Here is a 25,161-nt window from a genome sequence, read left to right as displayed (position 1 = left end):
CTATAATTTATATAATAAGCTGCTGTGTAGCCATGGGGGCAGCCATTCAAGCTGGGGAAAAAAGGAGAAAAGGCACAGGTTACATAGCAGATAACAGATAAGTTCTGTATAATACAATAGTGTTTTATCTGTTATCTGCTATGTGCCTGTGCCTTTTCTCCTTTGAATGGCTGCCTCCGTGGCTACATAGCAGCTTATTTATATAATATATATATTTTATATATATATTTATTTACCAGTGCAGGGCAGCAGCACATTATATTTTAGTTACTTTTATACACTTTTATTTTTTGGTGTTTACTGTTCCTTTAATTGGCCTGTGCAGAAGGGGTGGGGTGGAATGTAGACCAAACACAATGTTACCAAAAGAAAGAATAGAATTGCTTTTATGTTAGGGGGGGGCTGTTGTGTGTTATAATGGTGGAAAGAGGGAAAGTAGGGAAGGGAAGGCAGCTGTATAGTTCAGTCTGGAAAGTAAGTCTTAACTCGCAACTGCACTGTTGCTTGGCCGAAGATACTAAAAGTATTATTTCCTGTTGGTGTATTAATGTACTTATGCAGTGTGATCACTATGCCTGTCGCCATCATACAGATCTTATTCTCCAGTGGGAATAGAAATCTCAACATCCCTCATGCCTCAATAAATGTCAATTTTATTGGTATTTATTTTGATTATTGAAACTTAGCGGTAGCTGCTGCATTTCCCACCCTAGGCTTATACTCAAGTCAATAAGTTTTTTCCATTTTTTTTTTAGGTAAAATTAGGTACCTCGGCTTATATTCGGATCGGCTTATACTTGAGTATATACGGTAATCAGAAAACATGAATGCATGTAGAACGTCATAAATTAGAGAGAAAATGGCAAAAACAGTTTTTCTGCTTAGCAGCAATATCTAGATTACATACGAACGTAACATTACTACAGTAGGCCCAACCCACAACCTGCTCACCATCATTTAAATATTCAGTAACCATATGGAGGTCTCTGTTAGTGTAAACACTTTGGTACTTTTTCCCCATATTTTTACAGAGCGACTTTCTGTGTTCTTGGTTTTAAAATAGTGAGTTATTTTTCTGTTGTGCTGCAGTCCCATGTGCAGGGGAGTAATTCAGATCATTTTTTTTTATGATTCCATCTGCACTAACGGACTTTGAGTGTGGTGTGTTTAATAAGCCTGAAAATAAAGTGCCCCCAAATGCTGTCAGTGTACTTGTATATATTGCGTACAAGCGCTTGTGCCAGCACTGTTTAGGTGATGGTTGACTGGAAAGACATTTGTAATTCAATGTAGTTCTATGGGGTGCTGAAAATCTTTAGAAAGAGGTTTCATTCAAAGCAGGCAATCGTAAGGAACAAGCCATCTTTCTATAGAAGGTAAATCATGCCTGTGTTTTAAATCATTAAAGCAAAATTTTCTCCTAATACAGTCTTGGCCTTTCTGTTAAATTTCAAAGGTGCTCTACAGTAAAAAGATAAAGAAAACTTACTGTTATGAGTATTTTTGCATTATACATTCATTTTCTATTTAAGCTGTCCCTGGGTATTTTACTGCTGTACTGACTAGTTGGAAGGAATTTGTTTTCGTCGGCCAAGTACAGCTTTTTCCTATTCGCAATTTATTTGTTTGTGTCATCAGTCGCCTATTTAATATATTTGAGATATGCAGAATTGCAGCTCATAGGAGACGCCACCTGCGGTTAACCCACAGACACAGCACCTTTGACAGAAAGCTGGTAAGCCAAAAGCCAGATTTAGCAGTATATAACAAGTCATACCTTTTTAAATGATTAAAATGAAAAATGTAAGTAAATTGCTCAGTACTCAGAAGAGTGCTCTGAGAAACTTGCATTTTATTTTTGACTGTTCTCTAAGGCCATAGGCACATGGTAATAACAGTAGTGGGAGAAGTAATCAATTTATTGGAACATGCAAAAGGAATGTAAATATTAGGACATTGTATAAGGCCATACAAAAAATTAAATCCTACAATTAACATTTTTTGTAACACTATACAGTGAGCCCAGTTTTATATAGTGACATTTGCATTAAATAATTTAAATGCTTGTATTGAATTTACATAGTTGAACAAAAGTGTTACCCACAAATGTTTAAAGTAAAAAATGTGTACAGTGTTTACTTCATACAAGTCAAGTACTAAAATCAAAGTAATGCTTAATAGTCGGTTGAATAAATATACTCTAGTTCAGCATATAAAAATTTGCCTTTAATGCTAAATGAAGGTAATTAAAGTGTTACATTTAAACACAAACTTAATGTTACTTGATATGTTATGCAACTTGTGTATTACTCTTTATATAGATATCAACTTATTTAATGTTAATACTACCCAAAATCTTGCACTGGTCTCTTATTTTTTTGGGTTTAATGTGGTAGGAGTTTGGACAGTGGATTCATCATAGATCCGATCTATTTAGATTTTTGTCTACAGTGTCACATAAATGTTTGCTTTCTAAACCTGGGTCTCTTGGCCTTAAAGAGGACATTTTCTTGCCTAATAAAAGAAAACATATGTTTTTAAGTTTGAATTTATTAAATATTTGAGTTCTTAAAAATGTATTTGTAAATGTAATTTCCATTGAAAGCAGCATTTGCGTAACTGTTGGTTATGACTTTTTAAAAAATGTTGCAGAAGCCCTTCTCCTACAGCATGACAGGTTTGTCAATCTGCTGGATTGTGTTACATTGTTTCACCAGGGCACAGATTAGAAAAGGAGAAACACTGCTTTAAATTGCAATTATATATAAAAATAAAGTATAACCCATTACAAACCATGACAAATATTTTGTATTAGGCAAAAAGTGTGGTTAATATGCCCTTCAATGAACTGTACATAGATAGAGATCTAACTGAAGATCTATTTAACACTGACAGCTACTCTGTGCAGTTGTACATTCTATTATTAAATGAGGATTAATGTAGTGTCACTTTCCATTACAGTTTCTACTACACAATGACTTGGTGAATGGTCTCACTTATTCAGGTGCAAATTCTACTAATACAATTAAACATCAGTAATGCTGGTATAATGCTGGGTCACAATAGTCAAATGAATTCCATTCTTTCTAATGGGGCTGTACTAACACAGGCTCATGTAAGTACTTAATGCAGGTGGAATTCAACAGAATTACTAAATACAGTAAATATGCAATATGAATTTCAAAATTCAAGACTACTTCATTTAGAAGCATATATTCCAGGTTAGTGGGACTGTTTGAACAAACCATTTTACAGTTCTGTGAAATGGCAGATAATCTGTTTGAAATTTTAATGTGCTGACCATGTTTGCAGATTTATGATTTCATGGCATTTTGACCCTACAGACATGCCTTATAAACCTGCCCCATCCTACTCAGGTTGTGATTGTTCAGCCTGAACCTGCCAGCAGAGAAAACACCAGTACCAGTCCCAAGACATATTTTTTTCTGAAAATGTGCACTCTGTGCTTTCCTGACCAAATCTGCCTCTCTGCACAGACAGGCACCTGTTATTGATATCTTATGGTGCTTACTGACATGTTGCACCTTCGATTAGTATTAGCGATTTCTTCACTGATGTTTTTATACCTCCAGAGGAAAATACCATGTGTGCCACAGACCTTACAGAAGCAGAGCATTATCTTGGTGCGGCCTCTGTTTTGTTCTAATTTATCTTTCTTTGGCTGTTTTTGCTTTATTTTTTCTTTCCCCGGTATTGCTTTAATTATTTAATCAGGACAGTCAAGTGAATTCACATTTTAAAGGGGTATGCTATAGTGACCAGTAATCTATTATGTTATTATATATAGAAAATGGTACAGATTTTGTAGAGCTATTCTTGCTAAGTAAAACATCAGTGCTTCTGTGTCTGTGTGACGCTTCGTTTATAAATTATTTGTTTAACCATCCTAGTGTTTCATCATTTTCATGAAAGTTTGATGAAACTGGAAGATCTAGGAATAAGGTTACGTGGTCATAATGGTCTTGACTTTTTCCAGTGCTGTGATAAGCATAAATGTGAAGATAGTAATGGTCCTTATGAATTTTAGGCAATTTGTTTTACTATTCATAAGTAGAAAAATGGTTAATGAGAGACTGGATTTGATATATAACAAATCTGTAGTGGGTGCTTAATTTTTCCCAATGCTTTAGGCATAGAGGTGGGGAAGACAATTGCTTTCCCTTTCCATTCAGTGCTCACTCTCACCCTCCCTCCCCACCATCTAATTGTGTATCCTGTGCATGGGCATTTGCATCAGGTCCCCAACTCTGGCTCATGGGGTAATACAAAGCTTGCCTTAATAACAGTACCCACAAAATGGCACCTTCCTGCTTGCTGTGAAATTCCAAGACTGAAACACACAACACAAACAAGATTTATATTATTGATATAGTGTAAGTGAAGTTTATTTTAATTGGCAAACAATAGGAAAGAATTTCAAATAATTTTTTAGGGTGACGAGTCCCCTTTAAGTATTATTTAGTTAATCTGAACACCTAGTATTTGGCTGAATACGGTCCTGCAAAAATAGACAAATCTGGATTCAGTACAAGTCTAAAATATGCCTTAAGGCTAAAGGGGGCTATACACGCAGCGATTTTCGATCCCTCCACAGACGTTTAGGGCTGAATCATCATATATGGAGGTAGAAACAATAGGAATTCTACCTCCTTCTGACGATTCAGCCCTGAACGAAGATTCTGCTCAGGCGCCTTCAATGGCGCCCGATCAGAATCTTTTAAATTGGCCAATGGAAGAGTCAAACGATATCCGCCGCTTTTTGCTATATCGGTCCTTTCGTCGAGCCGCCATACACTCACCGAATATCATACAAAACAAGGTTTCGAATTATATCGTCTGTTTGTGTATGGCCAGCTTAAGAACCCACAGAGTGAGTTAGTCGCCTGCAATAGATCACTGCTAACGTGGGTGACTTTGCACTCCGAAATACCTTTCCAACAGCAACAATATAAGTCTCCACTGGAAAGGTCAACGCATCATTTCAGCTTTCCGAAGTCACACTAGGTTGCCTACAGGAGCAACTTTGGAATACCAAAGCAGTGCGAAGGGCTTTCGACCGGCAACTTTTATTGCTGCCTGTTCTGCTGCTGTGCTCTGGTAAAAGTTGAGTGTTTGCTACAGAAAGACTAGTTTATATAAACAAAGCTGCTGTGTATCCACGGGGGCAGCCAGTCAAGCTGGAAAAAAGGAGAAAAGGCACAGGTTACATAGCAGATAACAGATAAGCTTTGTAGAATATAATGGTGTTTTATTTGTCTGCTATGTAAACTGTGCCTTTTCTCCTTTGAATGTGCCACATTCAAATGCAAAAAGAGTTGATGAGCAGCACAAGCATATAAAAAGTTCCTGGGGTACAAAATAAGAACTGTTTGGCAGTACACATGGTCATGTTAATGACAAGGGCATTTATATTTTTACAAATGTTTAATTTGTCTGTAATTTTGATGAAGCATTTGATCACAACTGACATCACTGTTTTCCCTGTCATAAGGAAGTGCAGAGTCCTAGCCAAATTATAGTCTAGTAATGTGTCAAGGATATTTTTCCATCTAGCAGCAGTCATTAGCCATAAAATGAGAAGACCAGATGGACACATACCATTGTTTTATAGTGTGTACTTAAATAATTGACCCAGCTTGTGATGATAGGGGTGCACTCGTCAAAGAATGCTGTAGAGGCTCATGTTGTTGATATTGTGATGTTTTTGCATACAGGAAAATCATTCATGCCTTCCTTAGATGCAGGAGAACTTTTTCTAGGAGAATAATCAGTGGTCAAGGGAAAAGATATACCAAATGTTTGTGTGTCGTATTTGATTAATACGGGGGCCATAAAAAATCCTTACATTACAAAAGAAAACTGTGAAGGGCCACAACTGGCTTGAGGGCATCAAGTTGCGAAACCACTCTGCCGCACAGTACTAACTGGTTTGCAAGTGGTCGTTATCCTGGAACTTGCTGTTTATTGAGGGTTTCGACAACCTGGTGATTATGGCTGTACAAACAAGGCTCTTGCATTGACACAACATGGCCTGTATAAACAGTGGAATCCGTTTTGCCTCTTATGGGGTTTAGTCTGTTAATTACTGCACGTAAATGTAAGATTTATAATTGCCAACAGAAGGTTTGAGGGTAACATTCTGTAGTAGGGGGATGGGAGAGCTCCAGGCATCTGAAACTGCATTTTAACAGCAGGACCAGGTGGTTTGGTGTTAATCCCAGCTGTTTTTATGCTCTACTACATGTTAATATCGTCTTCAGTTCTTTACTATACAAGTGGTTTTGTTTTTTTTAGCTTTCTGAATAAAAAAAATCTTGATGTTTAAAACATTTACATACTATGGAAATCACAGTGAAGGTAATGTGCAACAGCACATGTATTTGTATATTTTTATTTTTTGTATTTTACTATAAACATGCACTGCTAAGAAACTATGACTGAGAAAAACAAAAAAGCAAAGATGCAGGTTTTACAGTGTTATACCAGAGAAGGTATAGTTTCTTACAAAATAAACCCCTTTAAATCTTTGTGTGTATTTAGATAGATATGGATATATAATCCCTGTTTTGCTTTAAGGGGAGGGCATTTCTTGGTATCTTAATGTCCTACATATATACATACATATATACAGCATGTGGACAGGCACTCACGTCTCAGTAGCGGTAGTAACGGTGCCTGGGTGCAGTCCCATCGAATTCAGGAATAATAGCTAGAGAAAATGTCCCGCACTCACAGGTCTTAGGTGAAAAACAGAGGTGTTTATTCAGAACATCTAACGTTTCGGCTGCTTCCGCAGCCTTTCTCAAAGACAATGTGAAACAAAACTGGCGCACTGAAAAAAAGACAATTTGGTGCCAAAACTGTGACGTCACAGGGTGTATAATACAGTTAATTTGCATATGCGAGTACAGAAGAACTAACATACACTTTTATGTAAAAACAAATGTGTCAGAAGGTGTATACATAACAAACAGGCTGATGACAGTGCGGGAGAGGAAAGAATAAAACAAAGGAACTGTAACTCACGAGCTGTGGGTAATCAAAAGATGCAGAGTGGCAAGAGCGTGTCTGGGAACGCGGCACAGAGTATAAGCATGTAGTGGGGAGAAACAGAGAAACTAGAAAAGGTACAAGTAAAGTAGAAAAGGATCATGAAAGATCGAAATAGCATTGAGATGGTACAAAACATAAGTGACTGTACCGGTGTTCACTGCATATCGTAGTAGGCGCTGAGGAGAACCTACCCGCCGACAGAGAGAGGATGCAGCGATTGGGCACATAGGTGTAGTGACACGTAAAGGAGAAAGGGTGCAGCGATCGGGGTTAAGTAGTTGGGGTAGGGACAAAGCCCATAATGTTAGCGCACAGTAAGACGAATACTGCCATATGGGTGCTAATGACATGTGCAGCACAGGCGGGTGACATAAGCGTAATGGTTTGGCAGGTGTCAAGCAGGGTAAGGACGACCCAAACCTATAGTGGTTTAGTTGAGGAGCCGATGGTTTTAAGTAACCGGCAAGCATATAATAGAGCCATGGATTGCACGCCAGTACACCCTGGGGAACCACTGAACGCGGTCTAAACAGCAGTGCTGCGTGAACTATTACACCATGGCAGAATCAAAATATAAAAAAATAAAGTGAAGCATGGCTGGTTCACCTGTACGAGGAATGGAACCCTTCATGACAGAGGTCCTAGGCTCAGTACAGTGTTCACTATTGTACCATGAGCTCCATTAGTAGTGCGGGGGGGAAATAAAACTATTGGTGCGCCGGTATGGTGGGGAAATAAATCAAGATCGCTGGCACCTAGTGAAGAAGAAAGGGACAAAGTTCCAGCTCAGGGGCAGTAGTTAACTCTGGGCCCTATTCTATATGGTATACTTGTATTCTTTTTTCCCCTCTCCTTTTTCTACTGCCCCTGAACTGGAACTCCCCACTACAGAAAGTAGAAATTTCATTTTTTTGGAAAGATATCCTATCCTAGCAGATTATGCTGTTAATTTGTTATTCTTTGTAACCAATCTGTAAGTTTCTATACCTAATTTAAATGAATTTGAAAACTTCGCAAACTAAACTACAGTAAATCCTGCAAGGTGACCTATCTTGGTATTTCCCACACCAAATATTACATGGAATGGGGTGAACTGAACATTAAAGATATGTTAGCAGATGTCAAAAAATAAATTGGACCACAAACACCATGGCACAGGCACATTAGTGCTGTTAAAATTAAAATTATTTATTATAAATATTACCTGTATACCTGCCTATCAAACGTATTACAAACTGAAATTTCTGAATTCATATCAAGCACAAAAAACCCATGTTTTAAAACAGAGATTTCCAACCAGTGTCTCATGAGCAACATCTTGCTCACCAACCCCTTGGATGTTGCTCCCAGTGGCCTGAAAGAAGGTGCATGTTTTAGAATTCCTGACTTGGAAGGAAGTTTTGGTTGCATAAAAAACAAACAGAGCCACTTGTAGGCTGCCAGTCCACACAGGAGCTACCGATAGCCAATCACAGTCCTTATTTGGCACAAACTGAACAATTTGTCATGTTTTTGTTGCTCCCCAGCTCTTTTCATATCTGAATGTGGCTCATGGGTAAAAAAAGGTTGAGGATCCCCCTCTATAGGGGGAAGGTGAAAGAAGTAGACATTGATTGTATGGGCTCTGGCACACGGGGAGATTAGTCGCCCGCGACAAAACTCCCCGTTCGCGGGCGACTAATCTTCCCCTGCCATCCCGCCGGCGACTTACATGTTCGCCGGTGGGATGGCGGGTCATGACAACTCGGGGAGATTAGTCGCCCGCGAACAGGGAGTTTTGTCGCGGGCGACTAATCTCCTCGTGTGCCAGAGCCCTAAAAGGGCTTATCAAGCAGCTGCAATGATTAGAATTACAGATTGTGACAGCAATCTAGAGGTTAAGCAGTGGTAAGAATTGGAACAAAATACCCATATCCTTCATCTTCTCTGGGTACAAAAGCATCAAAGAATCTTAATTTATAATGACAACCCTTTGATTACCCCTGAATAGCACAGATCAGGTTAATAAAACAAAAATGTTTCTCTACCCCATCTCGCCTATACACATAAGCAACCTGGTTTTGCCCTCAGGTACAGATGAGAAATTCCATCTCCTTATTGTATAAAGCTGGCTATATACACACCGATAATATCGTACGAAACCTCGTTTCGTACGATATTCGGTGCGTGTATGGCAAGTAGGTGAGTCGACTTGCTGATCGGGCCAATTTTAAAGATTTTGATCGAGCGCCATAGAAGGCGCCTGAGCAAAATCTGTCTTCGGGGCTGAATCGGCAGAAGGAGGTACAAATCCTATTGTTTCTACCTCCTTATCTGTTGTTTCAGCCCTGAGCACGGTTAGGGCTCTGGCACACGAGGAGATTAGTCGCCCGCGACAAATCTCCCTGTTCGCGGGCGACTAATCTCCCCGAACTACCATCCCACAGGCAAAAATGTAAGTCGCCGGTGGGATGGCACACACTGCACAGGCGATTTCGGCAAATTGCAGAAGTTGGCTTCGGAAAGATTTGCCGAAATCGCATGTGCAGCGTGTGCCATCCCACCGGCGACTTACATTTTCGCCGGTGGGATGGTAGTTCGGGGAGATTAATCTCCCCGTGTCCCAGAGCCCTTAGTGGCGGATTGTACGATCTTTCATGCGATGGTCGCATGAAAGATCTAAAATCGCCACGTGTGTCGCCACCTTAAGCTATTAGAGGATGATGTGTACGCTATGAACTGCACTACTAGTAACATGGGAACTAGAACTAGAGAAAGACATCCCGAAGATCAAATTACAGGTATGGGATCCCTTATCCGGAAACCCGTTATTCAGAATGCTCCAAATTACGGAAAGCCCGTCTCCCATAGACTCCATTTTAATCAAATAATTCAGAATTTTGAAAGTGATTTCCTTTTTCTCTGTAGTAATAAAATAGAACCTTGTAATTGATCCCAACTAAGATATAAATAATCCTTATCGAATGCAAAACAATCCAATAGGGTTTAATTAATGTTTTATTAATTTTTTAGTAGACTTAAGTTATGGAGATCCAAATTACGGAAAGACCCCTTATCCGGAATACCCTTGGTCCCGAAAATTCTGGATAACGGGTCCTATACCTGTACTTATAAATGTTCCAGATGTGCTAAAATGCAAGAAATGTGTTACAAGCTTTTTATGAGATGTACTACACAAAACTTACCCCCATGTTAAGCAAGGTCTGCTGGAGATGGTGTTACTACATATTTTCTTGGGCTGCCCCAGTGAAAGCCTAATATTGGTGAGATACTGGGAATACAATTTATGCAACTTTTAGCCAACTTTCAGATGATGCTTACCAAGTCTCTGAGAGTGATAGACATTTTGTGTGTGCTAAGGGCCTCCTGTCACTGCTCTGTGTGCCTAACAGCGCATTCTAAAGGGTGCAGAAGGGTTTCAAAGTGGAGAAAATGCAGTGCTTGGCATGCTGCACAAAACATTGTTTTGTGCAGTTTTAGGGCTCTGGCACACAAGGGAGGTTAGTCGCCCGCGGCGCCGCGATTTGCGGGAAATCTCGAGGCAACTTCAGTGATCGCGCCTCTGCCTATGCCATCCCATGGGCGATTTACATTTTCGTTGGTGGGATGTCATATCGGGGAGATTAGTCGCCCGCAACAAGGGAGATTTGTCGCGGGGGACTAATCTGCCTAGTGTGCCAGAGCCCTTAGTGTTTTGTTTAGTGTTGCTGGCTCAGAATTGACAATGTGTTCATTTGTTTTAGGATTATTACTTTGTTTACCTAAGGGGCAGTGATACCTGCAAATTTCAAGACAAAGTGGCATTTACATTCTTAAGCCCCACTGTATTGTAACATAGCTCCAGTAAGTTTGGTCATAGCTCCAGAAAAGAATTGTATATTTTACTTTGAAATACAACATTACTGTGTTAATGACAGGGTTTCGGCATTGCAGCATTAATGTTACACTATGGGACAGCATGTACATGACATCTTTGGTAGTCAGATGTTCAACCTATAGCCATAGGTTATTTGTGCATGACTGTATGAAGTGCAGACTAATTGGAATTCACTATTTATAGACAAAACCAAAGCAAAATATCTGATTAATATTTTAAATTTCTTTTCACTACTAAAAACATTCACAGACGGACATTTTTTTTAAGAAAAATCAGGGCACTGTTTTGATGGAAAAGCATGCATTAGAATGCTTCATAAATTGGTTGGACATGAAAAAAAATGTGGAAAAACTTTAATTCAGGCTATATAGAATTGAGGTTTCACTGTTTTAGGCCAATGGCCTCCACCAGCATAGGGGGCAGAATTTCTAAAGATATCCTCTTCATTGGTGCCAGAGTAAATCACCCGCAGTAAAAAGAACTGTATCGCATAAATTCTGCAGAATGCAGGGGTAGGCAGGTTCCAGTACCTGCGCAATACTAATGGCAACGTCAAGTGTGCAGTTGCCCATGAAGTTTCGGCTTTCCCAAAGCAGTAGTGACAAAAATAATTCTGTGAAGGGCAGCTGCCAATTTAACATCACCAAGGGAAACATTTTATTCTTACCCCAAAATGGATTACTCTTATCAGTTGCTGCAGATTTCACCAGTATAGGAATAGACAGGTGATATCAAAATTTATTCAACATATTCTGTGTTATACATATATGAAAACATAGTAACAGTCACACTTCTTATAGTTCCAGGGACATACAAAACAGTTGGGGTAATTTATAAACTGAGCAAATTTACACCTGGGCAGTAACCCATGGTGACCAATCAGATGTTTACTTACATGATTCTTTTTGCGGCTAGCTGAAAAAGGTAATTACTGGTTGGTTGCCATGAGCCACAATATGTGCAGGCATCAGCCTTAACCTTTATCCTAACCAACCTTTATGCTAGGCACAAACTTCCATTCTTTTTGGCAATGTGATACTTGTGAATCACTGGCAGCCTTGGGGCATAATAAATGTTTTGCATATACATAACTGGGCTTTCAACACTGACAGTGAAATGCAGCACTGCTCCTTATAGATGCTCTGTTGTTCTCTATGTACTAGAAGAGGAGAATTTCCAGGAAAAAAAAAGAATTTTGGCTTATAGCTACTCTGAGTAATGTGCTACACGTTGCCAGCTGAAGCAAGGTTTCTACCTCTTACAAAGGGATCTGAGGGTGCGATTAGAGTTGGAAAGACACACTTCTGTAACTTTGCAAGAGTGAAATGTAGGGATTGGAGGGCTTTTATTCTCCAAATACTTTACATGAATTATCAGTTTAAATAATTATTGTAGGGATTTAGAATATGCAAACTAGTGCTGATCACCTTTCTTTGTGTTTATTTAGGAAAACTCTTCTTGGTGCGAAGATCCAGATGGCCGTAGCAGAGAAACATCAAGGGATTTTGCAAAGGTACTAATGACTAAATTATTTTAGTTGTAAGGGCTCTGGCACACGGGGGAGATTAGTCGCCCGCGATTTAACTCCCTGTTCGCGGGCGACTAATCTCCCCGAGTTGCCTACCCCTGCCATCCCACCGGCGAACATGTAAGTCGCCGGCGGGATGGCAGACGCGGCGGCGCGATTTCGCGCAAATCGCCCCGCCGCGTCTGCCATCCCGCCGGCGACTTACATGTTCGCCGGTGGGATGGCAGGGGTAGGCAACTCGGGGAGATTAGTCGCCCGCAAACAGGGAGTTAAATCGCGGGCGACTAATCTCCCCCGTGTGCCAGAGCCCTAAAGCAATTCCATATTGGGAGTTTGCAAACAATTCACATGGTCGCAAAATCAGACATAGGGGCACATTTACTAACCCACGAACGGGTCGAAATGAGTCCGGTTGCGTTTTTTTCGTAATGATCGGTATTTTGCGATTTTTTCGTATTTTTTGCGATTTTTTCGGCGTCTTTACGTTTTTCGTAGCCATTACGAAAGTTGCGTAAAATCTGGCGATTTTTCGTAGCATTAAAACTTGCGCAAAAAGTTGCGCTTTTTTCGTAGCGTTAAAACTTACGCGAAACTTCGCACCTTTTAAGTTTTAACGCTACGAAAAAGGCGCAACTTTTCGCGTAAGTTTTAACACTACGGAAAAATCGGGCGATTTTACGCAACTTTCGTAATGGCTACGAAAAACTCGCGTTTTTACGCAAAAATCGTATTGGTAACGAAAAATTCGTAAAGACGCCGAAAAAATCGCAAAAAATACGAAAAAGTCGCAAAATGTTCGTTTTCAAGTCGGAACTTTTCCAATTCGGGTCGGATTCGTGGGTTAGTAAATCAGCCCCATAGTGTTGCTCCATTGCTGCCCTCATTTTTATCAAGGCAGTAGCGGTGCTGGCTAGACCAAAACCCACGGGCCCTGCTCCCTCCTGTAATGTCAGAGATGAGCTGGTTGGTGCTGGTATAAGCCATATCGGCATGGCAGGCCGGGTTTGGGTTAAGGTTGGTAAAAAGTGGGTAAGGGTCAACACAGGTCATCAGTTCATTGACCCAAACAATACTACAAACCAGCAATTGTTTTTTTAAAAATGGTGGAGAAAAATTATTTTTATTTTGCCTAAGATGCTAGATATTATAGTAATGTGATGGTCTCCTAAGGCTATAAAAGACATATTTGAAAAATCAGCACTTTGACTAATAATTTTTATTAACATTAACATATTAATGCTAGATATTATCTATTTTGTTGTGAGTTCACAATTTAAGATGTTGTATCTACTTGTATTAATGGGTTTTGCACGTGACTAAGCATTCAGAATGGATGGCTGGTCATTCCCATCTTTTCATACGTATTTGTTTACATATATTCTGTGGTTAGCCTGCAATCTGCCTCTTTGTGCTTGATCATCATGGTCATGATGCACTGACAGCACAATTATATGCAAGCTTTATTGTGATAGTGTGGCTTTTTTTTTTTTTTTTTCCTTTGGCCATTCTACTGTTTTCCTGTCAGCAGTGGGCAGCAATTAGAAAGTAAATACTCATACTGATGCTATGGTTACATTTTTTTATTGTTTTTTTTAAATTATCTTTTTATCCAGACACACTGTTCATCTTTGCTCTGTTATTCATATTAGTTGCTAGTTTATGGAGTTTGGGCAGCAGGAATATAGCTACTACTTTTAAATTCAAGACCGGGAAGTTGATTCAGAAAGTTTAAAGTAAATTATTTATTGATATCTTCAAAGATAGATAGGAAAGTTAACCTGGTATGCTATGTGTCAGTCCACACATTATTCACTGCTTTTTGGATGTTGTCAATGTTATAACCTGCACCCTCAGGGGAAAACTTTGTACGTAGTACTGAGAGCTGTTATTTTAAATTACGTTACATTCCTGATCAGGTCAGTTCATATTAGCACAAAATGTATCGGAGGTGGGGCCACTGTCTCTCTTAAATTTGTATTTTTCTAGTGACAAGGCCTAAATGCAGTATGGTACTGGCCTGCCAGGGAACCACTTTTCTTGGTGGGCCCGAACCTGAGTGGGCCCTTTGCCCTATCTGGAACACAGAATTATAACTCTCTTTTACTTTTCCAGGTTCCGCTTGTGTTACATTTATGCTCAGCAGTAAGAAAGATAGTAAAGCCTTCGCTTAGGAGTCATAGGGTCACATACATTTATTGCCACAGATAAGCAGGAGAATCTGAGAAGGCTGTAATTTTATAGAGTTGGCTGAGATGTAAATGGGAGATCAAGAGCTAAAACTGCACAGGAATGCGCACTGTCTACAACAGGGATCCTCAACCTTTTATACCCATGAGCCACATTCAAATGGAAAAAGTGTTGGGGAGCAACACAAGCATGGAAAAAGTTCCTGTAGGGTACACTCCCAGTCCTATGTGGACTGGCAGCCTTCAAGAGGCTCTGTTTGGCTTTACACTGGGTTTTATGCAACTAAAACTTGCCTCCAAGCCAGAAATTCAAAAATAAGCTCCTGCTTTGAGGCTACTGGGAGCAACATCCAAAGGGTTGGTGAGCAACATGTTACTCCCGAGCCACTGGTTGCGGATCACTGGTCTACAAAGACAGTCACTCTGGTTGCTGTGTTATTTCTCTGAATAAAATGTTTCCCATAGACTATAGTAAATTGGCATCTAATGGGCAAAACACTGTAATGAGGGTCCATTAGATGCTAGTTCAAGTCTGGTAAAAATTAAAAATAGTTCTGTGCCTTAAAGGCTAAATTAATTACCTACATTTGAACAATGTGAACAATATGAACTTCTCAAACATGGAGATTCCATGGGTTTTCTCGGTAAAAAGAAAAGGTTTTAGGGTTTAGGTTGGCGGACCCTTGATATTAGGATCTCATTTGGGTCCTTGATGTCCCAGTCCAACACTGCCTAAATTAATATTTTTGTCTTGCTTAGGTTTTGTGAAGGTGTTTTTGATTGACTAACAACTAGTTATTTTCTGTAAAGCGGTAATTCTGGTTATAATGGCTGTTGGCACATGGGGCATTTTGATTACTGTGCTGCTCTCAGAAAAAAACAAAACATTTCCCATGCTTTGCTATGGAAAGCAGTGACAGATGATCAAGGGAGTCGTGACTGCCACTAATGCCCCAGTATCCAGGAGACACAAAAAAAAAAAAAAAAAAACAGTTTGCACCTACTTTCATTTTGACAGGTTAGTTTGCAGGCTCTAATCCTCTGGGAACGAAAAGAGTAAAGCTGGCCATACACGTGGCGATCTGACGTTGTTTCGTCGAAATAGGATTTCTATCTCCTTCTGCCGATTCAGCGCTGGCAGGTAAGGAGGTAGAAACAATAGGATTTCTACCTCCTTCTGCCGATTCAGCGATGAAGGGAGATTTTGGTTAGGCGCCTTCTATGGCGCCCGATCAAAATTTTCAAACTGGTCCGATCGGCGAGTCGGCCGATATCAGCAGCTTCCTGCGATATCGATCGACTCGCCGACATACCATACATGCACCGAATATCGTACGAAACGAGGTTTCGTACGATATTATTGGTGCGTGTATGGCCACCTTAAGAATCAGATAAGGTGGAAGTTTAAACTAGCAGGGTAATGTAATTAAAAAGTCTTAAGTTTGCCTTCATCTAGTAAGCCATAGGAACCAATCAAATGTTTGTTTTCAGACAGGTGACTGGTACATATAACATACTAATTTGTTGCTGTGGTTACTAGGGTAACAAGTAGAAGCCTTAAGACAATTTAATACATTACCCCCTTAGGCTTATGGCACATGTAGCATTTGCTACACTGGTTTATTTCAACTGCAGTAGAAATGACTGGCACTACTAGTGCTGCCTGCCTTATATGACCTACATACTATTTGCGTAGTGTTTAACGCTGGCCATATACTGAAAGATCTGCTTGTTTGGTGAGGTCACCAATTGAAGGGGTGTATACTTCATATGCAATATCAGATGGACCAAATGTTTGAAGCTACTCTGTTTGGTCTTTGCAAGGTAGATGATTAGATTACCAGTGCACTGATAAACAGAAGGTCATTATGTAGGGAATTATCTGTGCACTGGTAATCTAATTATCTGCTTGCAATTTCCCCAGTGTGCCAGTGTTTTCCTCAACCAACATGATTTCTGGCCTGCCCATTCTGTATGTAAATGAGCCTTGCTAGATATTGATCATAAAAGGGATGCATTTAAAAGAATGCCATCAAGGGAAAACATGTTTTCTTTAAAATGAATCTGTTAATAGACATTCTCCAGCTGAACCCTCCCATAAAATCCATTGTTTTAAAGTGCAAACAGCATTTTTTAATATTTAATTTTGACTCTACAAAATAATGCAGACTCTACAATACAATGCACTGAGATGGCTGCCTACAAACCAGTATTACTAAAAAAAATAAATTTGTTGGTCCAAGAATAACATTTTAAATGGTAGTGAATTATTTGCTATGTAAACAGTGTAATTTAAAAATATAAATTACGCCATAAAAATCATGGTAGAATCCTTTAAGGTGGCCATACATGGGCAGGTTTTGTTGTGTAATACAACAATTTTAAGATTGTCCAGTAAAATATATTTACTTATCGTTACCACATTTTCCTAACAGTCAATTGGACAGATTTAAAAATTTGATTGAGTCATTAAATAATTTTTATTAAATGAACATTCACTGCACATGTCTTTATTTTGAAGGGTTTGGTTAAATGTGGAAGTAAACAAAGGAACAGATAGCAATCTGTTAATATTTATGATTTTGATATCAATATAGTCAGTCATTGATGGTTGAATTGTTCGTTAAAACAGCCGTTTAGCTGATAAGATAGGCAATAAAATCTTCCTATGAATGACTAGCTTTCGTCCCAAACATTTTAGTCCCAAAATCATTTTAGAATCTTGCCCAAGTCATGAATGGCCAAATCAGTGCCCAATATTTGTCCATGTGTGGGTGCTATAAAAGGGCACCCATATATACCCATTTTTAACAAGCACAATAACTAGCACTTGTGGAGCAAATATGGGTGGAGGAACACTTTGGGTTTAGGGATAAGTCTGCTTATTTTACAGGCAGTCTAAAAATCCCCATACACCATAAGATCCGCTCGTTTGGCGATGTCGCCAATCGAGCAGATCTTCTCCCAATATCCCCCACCTACGGGTGGGCGATATCGGGAGAATCCAGGGTAATTCGATCGTAAGGCCCTGGGGCCAAACGATCAAATTATAACGGCAGGTATAGGAAAAGTCCGGTCTGGGGACCGAATCAACGAGCCAATGCTGTCCCCGATCCGACTAGATTTTCTAACCTGCCCGATAGAGATCTGGCCGGGCAGGCCCGTCGGGAGTGCCCATACACGGGCCGATTAGCTGCCGAATCGGTCTAAGGGATTGATATCAGCAGTTGGAATCGGCCCGTGTATGGGGACCTTAACTGGCTTTCTCATCCATGCAATTTTAACTTGGATTTTGGAAACAATTGTAGAATAGTAAACATTTATACACTTTTTATGGTGTAGTAAAAGTGATTTAATGCACTGTGTTTACTAGCCATTTTAAGTGTAATCCTATGTATGAATACTTTTAGAACACTACAGTTTCTTGCAAATCTTATCCAAGCAGCCATCCCTTTCCATGTAATCTCTCATAGACTGTTACTGGTATCACAGATGTTTGCTCTGGAGCACATACTTTTTAGGCCAAGTACCACTTGTGCCCATAAATGTCTGTAAGAGGCAGCACAGGCAATTTTGAGGTTCTTTGCTGGCAGCAATGAAACCAGGTTACGTATTTGAAACCATTGCACTTGTTCGCTGACCAGGTACCAAAGTTCACTTAATTGAGGCAGTACTTTGGTTTCTTGGAACTGTGTATGAGCATAAGCAGACCATGAGCTATGGGCACATCATTTAGGTAAAAGATTTGCTTCTATGTAGCAGCTAATTTAGTGAAAAATAGCTAAGGTAAGCTTTGTTGGATAACTGTTAATCTTACTCTCGTTAGGTGTCCCTATTTTCATATCGCACAATTTAAACAGTTGTGTAAGGCTGATGCCACACGTGGCGTTTTTACGCTGCGTATTTTCTAATTCTCTCGCCGGCTGAAAAACGCACAATATCATCATCCATAGAAATAACTTGAAAAGACTCGAGCAAACCACACAATGCATAAATACGCTAGAAAACGCCTCAGCACGGATCTTTCAAGCGTTTGCCGAAATACGCCAGTATTTGCACAGCAAGCTATTCCTATGTATACACAAAGGCAGCTGCCAGACCTAGCGGAAATAAGCTTCATTTTTTACTATTTCGCACTATTAGCACCATGGAAACGGGATTTGCTACGTCACCAGTACTAGGCTGAAAAACGCCATAGTCAGGGACTGTGAGGCTTGTGCGGCGTTTTTAGGCTGAGAAAATACGCAGCGTAAAAACGCCACGTGTGGCATCAGCCTAAATGCATAATTATAATTTGTTGCTAGGCCTTAAGTATCATAAGCCACAGCTGAGGTTAGCTCTACTCAGGGTGCATCGTGTTTACAGGTGTAACTAATATATAATTTACGTCTATTCATAGCTTCCTGGAGCTGTAAATTAAATGAGACTGGAATGTAGGCATATCACAAACGAGGCACTTACACATTTGTGCCCTGTGGGATCTTTGGGAGTGTGCCTTAAAGTTTGTGATACTTTTTATTTGACAACAGTTAATTTTCCTGTTAGTTTGCACTGCCACTGCTGTACTTTTTGATCTAAACCACCCATGAGAAGCTATCTTTGGGTTGTTATCCTGATCACACCATTTTCATTAATCATAAACATCTTTTTTTTTTTTCTCTAAAGTTGTATGAACTGGACAGTGACCCTAAACGCAAGGAATTTCTCGACGACCTCTTCATGTTCATGCAAAAAAAAGGTGAGCTAAAGACTGTCCTGCATAGAAACATATAGAGGTATGGGATCTGTTATCAAGAATCCTCGGACCTGGGGTCTTCTGGATAAAGGGATCTTTCCGTAGTTTGGATCTCCATGCTTTGCGTTTACTAAAAAATAATTTAAATATTAAATAAACCCAAAAGGATTGTTTTCCATCCAATAAGGATTAATTATATCTTAGTTTGGACAAGTACAAGGTACTGTTTTAATAGTACAGAGAAAAAGGAAAAAAGTTGCCTTTAGAGGAAATTTCGGCAGCTTCAGCAAATTGCGGCGCCACGTTTGCCACCCCACTGTCGATTTACATTCTAGCCGGTGGTATGGCATTTCAGGGAGATTAGTTGCCTGCGACAAGGAAGATTTGTTGTGCGGCGACTAATCTCCCCGTGTGTCTCAGTCCTTAGGCACAAATCCTTCATTAGATTTAAAGGAGAAAGAAAGGTAAAAACTAAGCTTTATCACAAAGGTCTATGTAAATACAGCCATAAGCACCCACAAAAACGCTGCACTGACTTCTTTGAAAAAAAGATTTCTTGTGTCTGTAATTCATGTGCCACAGACACACAGCTTTCTCTTTCTCCCCTCTCCTGCTCCCCCCTTCCTTTAAGAATGCTAAGAACTCACTCCACCCCCCTTAGGAATGTGGATCTGAGCCAATCAGCAGGAAGCTGACTCATAGTCTTACTAACCGAGCATGTTCACTTGGTCTGGGTATCTTGTCAGGAGTGAGGCATTATGGGAACTTTCTTTACACAGCTCAGTGTTTTTTCTGCCTGTTTGGCTTCTGATCTTCTGAACAGGTGAAATATGGGGAGACTTAAGGGCACTATTGAGACAACTGAAGGTATGCCTGCAGCTTGAGATTAACTCTTTACTAGCCTTTCCTTCTCCTTTAAAGGAAACCACTTGTCAACTGCAGTGACGGGCTGATTATGGATTAAAACACTCAAATGTACACTTTAAAAAACGATCGGGGTACATTTCACTACATGTTGTACATGTTTCAAATGGTCTTGGAACTCTTTAGTGACTCTTCTAACCATATGATTTACAGTATGTGGAACATTAATTCCATAATAGCAACAACTCCCTCCATCTCCTGAAATCTAAGGGCATACTTTAGTGGTTATTAATGGTTCTTGGGTGTTATAAATAAATGCATGAACCCAAGAGACTGGGAAACTGACCTTTGAAACATCACCTGTTTGCAGATATTAACTCCTTAGGAAAGGCTTCCTCCTAGTGGATAGACTAAAATGCCAGTTATATAATTAACTATGTAACAATATAAAATGTGTTGATGTCCTATTACAAGTTTTGAATTTATTGTAGTGTGTGTATTTATATTATACCTTAGTATAAAGGATATTATTTAATACTAATCAACAATTCCAAAACTTTGTATAGTTTGTAAATTTTACTTTCTGGTGAAACTGTCAGTTAACATTTATTTTTTTTGTTTGTTTGTTTGTTTTTGTTTTTTTACAAAACTTCCAAAAATTAACTCAAAACTTGCACTTTATATTCATACATTGATATAATCTAAGAAATTCTGTTTAACTAAAATCTCTGTCCAAGTGTTTCTCTGCACTGATACCAAATTCAAATATTAACCAAATATTGACCAAGAAGTGTAGATACTTGCAAAAAAGGGCCAGCACACAAATATATGAAAATAGTGATAATTTATTTCACAGCATAACCCAGCATGTCAGGTAATTTTTCTTCAGGGGGGCCTGGCGCGACCAGGTTACGCTGCCGCTTTTACCCACTTAATTTTTTATTTTTCCCCCCTGCAACTACCTCTCCTCCCTGCCCAAAAGAGCTTACAATCTACAAGGAGAAAATGTTGAGACACAAGTTGTGGGAATGGGCAAGATCAGAATTAAGCAATGTGTGAGGTGTGGCACAGGTTATTGCTTTTAGCAGCACACTGAGATAATGTTAAGCTGAATGAAGGGTACATTTCTCTAAATAAATGCATTTTTAGAGATCTTTTGAACTCAGAGAGATTGGGAGAAAGTCTGACAGATTGTGGGAGCGAATTCCTGAGGAAGGGGGCAGCCCTTGCAAAGTCTTGAATACGAGCGTGTGAGGAGGGAATGATAGTTGAGAAGTAGGTCAGTAGAGGAGCGTAACAAGCGAGTTGGTTGGTATCTAGAGATAAGTTCAGAGATGCAGAGGGCAGAGTTATGAACTGCTTTGAATGTGAGAGTCATTAGTTTGAATTTTATCCTGGATAGTAGGGGAAGCCAGTGCAGGCATTGGCAGAGCGGCACGGCAGAGGAGGAGCGGTTGGAGAGTTGTATGAACCTGGCAGCAGTATTCATTATGGACTGGAGAGGGGACAGTCTCTGAAGGGGAAGGCCAATTAACAAAGTGTTACAGTAGTCCAGACTGAAAATTAATCTACTCTTAATTACTATTCTTACAGTAGAACGGTGCTGAATTTTCCGCTTAAAAATTTTTTTTCATCTTCCTTGCTTACAAGACAAAAAGTCACGTGATTTTTAGGATTCAGATTCAGTTCGGCCAGGACCATGGATTCAGGCGAATCCTGCTGGAAAAGGCAGATTCTTGGTCGAATACCGAACCGAATCCTGTATTTGGTGCATCCCTATTATAAATAGATATGCATCACTAATTTTTTTTTTAGCATCTTCCTATATGATGTTTTATGTAAGGAAAACATAATTTTCTGAAAAGTTTCCTCCACCCAAATTCTGGATATGCATAGGATTAACTAACTATGCTTTTAGTGAATACTGAAAGGCAAATAGTACATACAGATTTGTAACACTAACACTTTGGTCCCTAAGAACAAAACACAGTGCCTGTAAAAGCAGTGTTTTTTCCTTGAATACTATATTTTACTATGAATAATATATTATTATTGAAAATTACTGATTTAGAAATAATCTGACTAAAACATATTTCTATTTCAGGCTATTAGTGGTTTTTACAGATTTTATACCAGCTCATGAAATCTGACTTTTACATCTCTCCTGAGTTGTGAACCCAATGTGTATAGTTTCTGGGGACTTGAAAATATGAACTGTATATATGGTTTAATTTTGGACATTTTGGCCTCTGGTCTATTTTCAGAACATCTAGCACCAAGTTTACCCCATAACCACATATATTTGGAAAGCAAAAGTCCAAAGGTTTTCCAAATGTCTTTTTGCCCCCAAACCACCTGCAAATCTTGGATAATGTTAAAGATTTGTTTTAAAAATCTTAATTTTGACTTGGCTTGCACTTACAATCTTCCACATTTTGTAGTAGTAGTAGTAAGTTGGGTTGAAAAAAAACATACGTCCATCACAATCAACCATAATGCCTATATATTACCTGCCTAACTACTAGTTGATCCAGAGGAAAGCAAAAAACCCCATCTGAAGCCTCTCTAATTTGCCACAGAGGGGAAAAAATCCTTCCTGACTCCAAGATGGCAATCGGACCAGTCCCTGGATCAACTTGTACTAAGAGCTATCTCCCATAACCCTGTATTCCCTCACTTGCTAAGAATCCATCCAGTCCCTTCTTAAAGCTATATATTGTATCAGCCAGCACAACTGATTCGGGGAGGGGATTCCACAACTTCACAGCTCTCACAGTAAAAAATCCTTTCCGAATATTTAAACAGAACCTCCCTTCTTCTAAACGGAGTGGGTGCCCTCGTGTTCGTTGGAAGGACCTACTGGTAAATAAAACCTTACCAGCGCTCTGTAAAGGGGAAGAATAACCCCCTCCTCCCGTGAATCTATACCCCTTTTAATACAGCTCAAAACCTTGTTTGCCCTTGCAGCTACTGCCTGGCATTGCTTGCTACAGCCAAGTTTATTATCTACAAGGACTCCAAGGTCCTTCTCCATTATGGATTTGCCTAGTGCAGTCCCATTAAGGGTATAAGTGGCTTGCATATTTTTACATCCCAGGTGCATGACCTTACATTTATCCACATTAAATCTCATCTGCCACTTAGCCGCCCAGATTGCCAACTGGTCAAGATCCTGCTGCAAGGATGCCACACCCTGAATTAGAATTGACTGGTCTGCAGAGTTTTGTGTCATCTGCAAACACTGATACATTACTTGTAATACCCTCCCCCAAGTAATTTATGAACAAGTTACACAAAAATGGACCCAGTACAGAACCTTGAGGGACCCCACTGAGAACCTTATTCCAAGTAGAGAATGTAGCATTAACAACCACCCTCTGTACCCAATCCTGTAGCCAGTTTTCTATCCATGTGCAAATGACTTCACTAAGACCAATAGACCTTAGTTTAGAAAGCAGTCATTTGTGGGGAACGGTATCAAGTGCTTTGGCAAAATCCAAATAAATTATATCTACTGCATCCCCACTGTCCAGCTTCTTACTTACCTCATCATTAAAAGCAATTAAATTGGTCTGACATGACCTGTCCTTCATAAAGCCATGCTGATTACTGGTCATAATGGCATTCTCCACTACATAATTTTGTATGTGATCCCTTAACAAGCTTTCAAATAACTTGCCACCACGGATGTCAAACTTACAGGCCTATAATTGCCAGGCTGAGATCTTACTCCCTTTTTAAATATAGGAATGACATTCACCTTCTTCCAATCCCTAGGTACCATACCTGATGAAAGCGAGTCTGAGAATATCAGAAAAAGGGCCACTGTAATTTTGACCCTAGCTCTCTCAGTACCCGAGGGTGTATTCCATCTGGCCCAGGTGCCTTGTTTACTTTTATCTTGTGTAACCCCTTAAGCACCATATCCTGTGTCAACCACTGTGTAGTTGGAGCTGAGGCAACAGTGCAGCTATTGGGTGGGACTTGGCCCACTGGCTCCTCTACTGTATACACAGAAGAAAAGAACTGGTTAAGCACATCTGCCTTTTCTGCATCCGCTGTAACCATATTGTTTCTATAACTCAATGGGGCCACACCCTCAACCTGCATCTTTTTACTATTAATATACTTAAAAAACTTTTTGGGGTTAGTCTTGGCCTCTGCTGCGATGCGCTCCTCATTTTCTATCTTTGCCTTCCAGATTGCGGTTTTACAACACTTGTTATAGTGTTTATATTCATTAAACGCAGCTACTGTCCCCTCTGACTTATATTTCTTAAAAGCTTTCCTTTTTCTCCCTATTAACTTCTTTACCTCAGTGTTAAGCCACATAGGGTGATTCTTAACACTTCTACTTTTTCTTATTAATGGAATAAATTGAGAACAGTAATGATTTAGTATAATTTTAAATGACAACCATTTCTTCTCTGTGTTTTTACCAGAAAACATAATGCCCCAATCTATGCCCTGAAGCGCTGCCCTTAAGGAGCTAAAATTTGCCTTCCTAAAATTCATTGTCTTTGTTGCCCCCGTGTAAATTTGTTTCCTGCACCAAAACATCAAATGAAATAACATTATGGTCACTATTACCCAGGGGTTCAACCACCCAGTATAAATAAAATCTGAATTATGAATGCCAGGTGTCATATGGCAAGTTCAATAAACTAAGCATAGGGTTACGCAACCCTGGCATCTAGAGACCCAAAAATAAAAATAGCACATACCAACTTTCATGGCTGAAACTTCACTCCCTGCAAACACAACACGCTGCCTGTGTTTTATGTGCTATAAAAGACCCTTAACAGCAGATTAACTCCCAGAAAGCCATATATGTGGAACACTTTTCTGAAGGGGAAGCTAAGTTAGCACTTTTTGCTAGCGGAGTTCAAAGCACTTT

General features: G+C 39.6%; 1 protein-coding gene across 2 annotated transcripts in view; it reads left to right on the top strand.

Annotated features, from left to right (window-relative positions):
* arid3b (AT-rich interaction domain 3B) overlaps nt 1–25,161 on the top strand; it is a 48,017-nt gene that overhangs the window by 11,089 nt on the left and 11,767 nt on the right. For both annotated transcript variants that reach the window (XM_004916003.4, XM_002938881.5), the window contains exons 3-4: nt 12,399–12,464; nt 19,331–19,403. In XM_004916003.4, the coding sequence (XP_004916060.1) occupies nt 12,399–12,464; nt 19,331–19,403 (139 nt within the window). The remainder of the gene's footprint in view (nt 1–12,398; nt 12,465–19,330; nt 19,404–25,161) is intronic.

Source organism: Xenopus tropicalis, chromosome 3 (genome assembly GCF_000004195.4).
Source record: "Xenopus tropicalis strain Nigerian chromosome 3, UCB_Xtro_10.0, whole genome shotgun sequence".
NCBI classification, from domain to species: domain Eukaryota; kingdom Metazoa; phylum Chordata; class Amphibia; order Anura; family Pipidae; genus Xenopus; species Xenopus tropicalis.
This window is presented reverse-complemented; position numbering and strand designations above follow the sequence as displayed.